General features: G+C 59.0%; 2 protein-coding genes across 2 annotated transcripts in view; one reads left to right on the forward strand and one right to left on the reverse strand.

Annotated features, from left to right (window-relative positions):
• Positions 1–1,072, forward strand: part of slc13a4 (solute carrier family 13 member 4) — a 15,736-nt gene that overhangs the window by 13,812 nt on the left and 852 nt on the right. Inside the window, 5 exon segments of the mRNA XM_008316075.3 lie at positions 30–131; positions 203–306; positions 424–533; positions 602–763; positions 859–998. Coding sequence (XP_008314297.1) covers positions 30–131; positions 203–306; positions 424–533; positions 602–763; positions 859–998 — 618 coding nt within the window.
• LOC103383089 (anoctamin-4-like) overlaps positions 992–1,072 on the reverse strand; it is a 21,076-nt gene continuing 20,995 nt past the window's right edge. The window contains exon 24 of the mRNA XM_017034467.2: positions 992–1,046. The gene's annotated coding sequence lies outside the window, so the exon portion shown is untranslated. The remainder of the gene's footprint in view (positions 1,047–1,072) is intronic.

Below are 1,072 nucleotides of genomic sequence, written 5' to 3' on the forward strand. Positions count from 1 at the left end.
CCTCCCCCCTCCCCCCCTCTGCCCCTCAGTTACCCTGAGGTCGTCACCGCCGTCTTCTTCCTCCTGATGACGCTGCTGTGGTTCACCAGAGAACCGGGCTTCGTCCCAGGCTGGACCTCGCTCTTTGAGAAGTGAGTGACCGACGATCCGTCAAGTTGCGATGTGTCGGAAATGATCATCTTCTGAACGTGGTTCTCCTCAGGAAAGGCTACAGAACCGACGCCACGGTGTCGCTTCTTCTGGGCTTCCTGCTCTTCCTCATCCCAGCCAGACGACCCTTCTCCTCGTCCTCATCGTCCGGCTCAGGTCAGTGGTGGCTGTGATTTGACCTCAGGGGTCATCGGGGGTCATCGGGGTCATCAAAGAAAATGAACGTCAGAACCGTAAAACTAAACGGGTCCGTCTCTGATTCCACCGGGGCAGATTCCGACCCACTGGCTCCCATGATCACCTGGAAGGACTTCCAGAGACTGATGCCCTGGGAGATCGTCATCCTGGTGGGAGGGGGCTACGCCCTGGCCGCTGGCTGTAAGGTAAGTACCCCGGGGGAGGGGGGGGCAGTTCTGTCTCCTTCTCCACCCACGTGGTTCCTCCGTCCCAGGTCTCTGGTCTGTCCATGTGGATCGGCCGACAGCTGGAGCCCATGAGCGGTCTCCCCCCCTGGACCGTCACCCTGCTGGCCTGTCTGCTGGTGTCGGCGGTCACTGAGGTGGCGTCCAACGCTGCCACGCTGACCGTGTTCCTGCCCATCCTGTCTGCACTGGTACACACACACACACACACACACACACACACACACAGGGAGAGAATATATTCTCTGACATATATTTTCTTAACCCCCCCTCTGCCCCCCCCCAGTCAGAGACCCTGCAGATCAACCCCCTCCACACTCTGATCCCCACCACGATGTGTGTGTCGTTCGGGGTCATGCTTCCTGTTGGGAACCCCCCCAACGCCATCGTCTTCAGTTACGGCCACGTGCAGATCAGTGACATGGTAGGACACACACACACACACACACACACACACACACACACACACACACGCTCTCTGTGCCCCTGCAGCACAAACA

The sequence above is a fragment of the Cynoglossus semilaevis genome, chromosome 8, assembly GCF_000523025.1.
Source record: "Cynoglossus semilaevis isolate Cse_v1.0 chromosome 8, Cse_v1.0, whole genome shotgun sequence".
NCBI lineage: Eukaryota > Metazoa > Chordata > Actinopteri > Pleuronectiformes > Cynoglossidae > Cynoglossus > Cynoglossus semilaevis.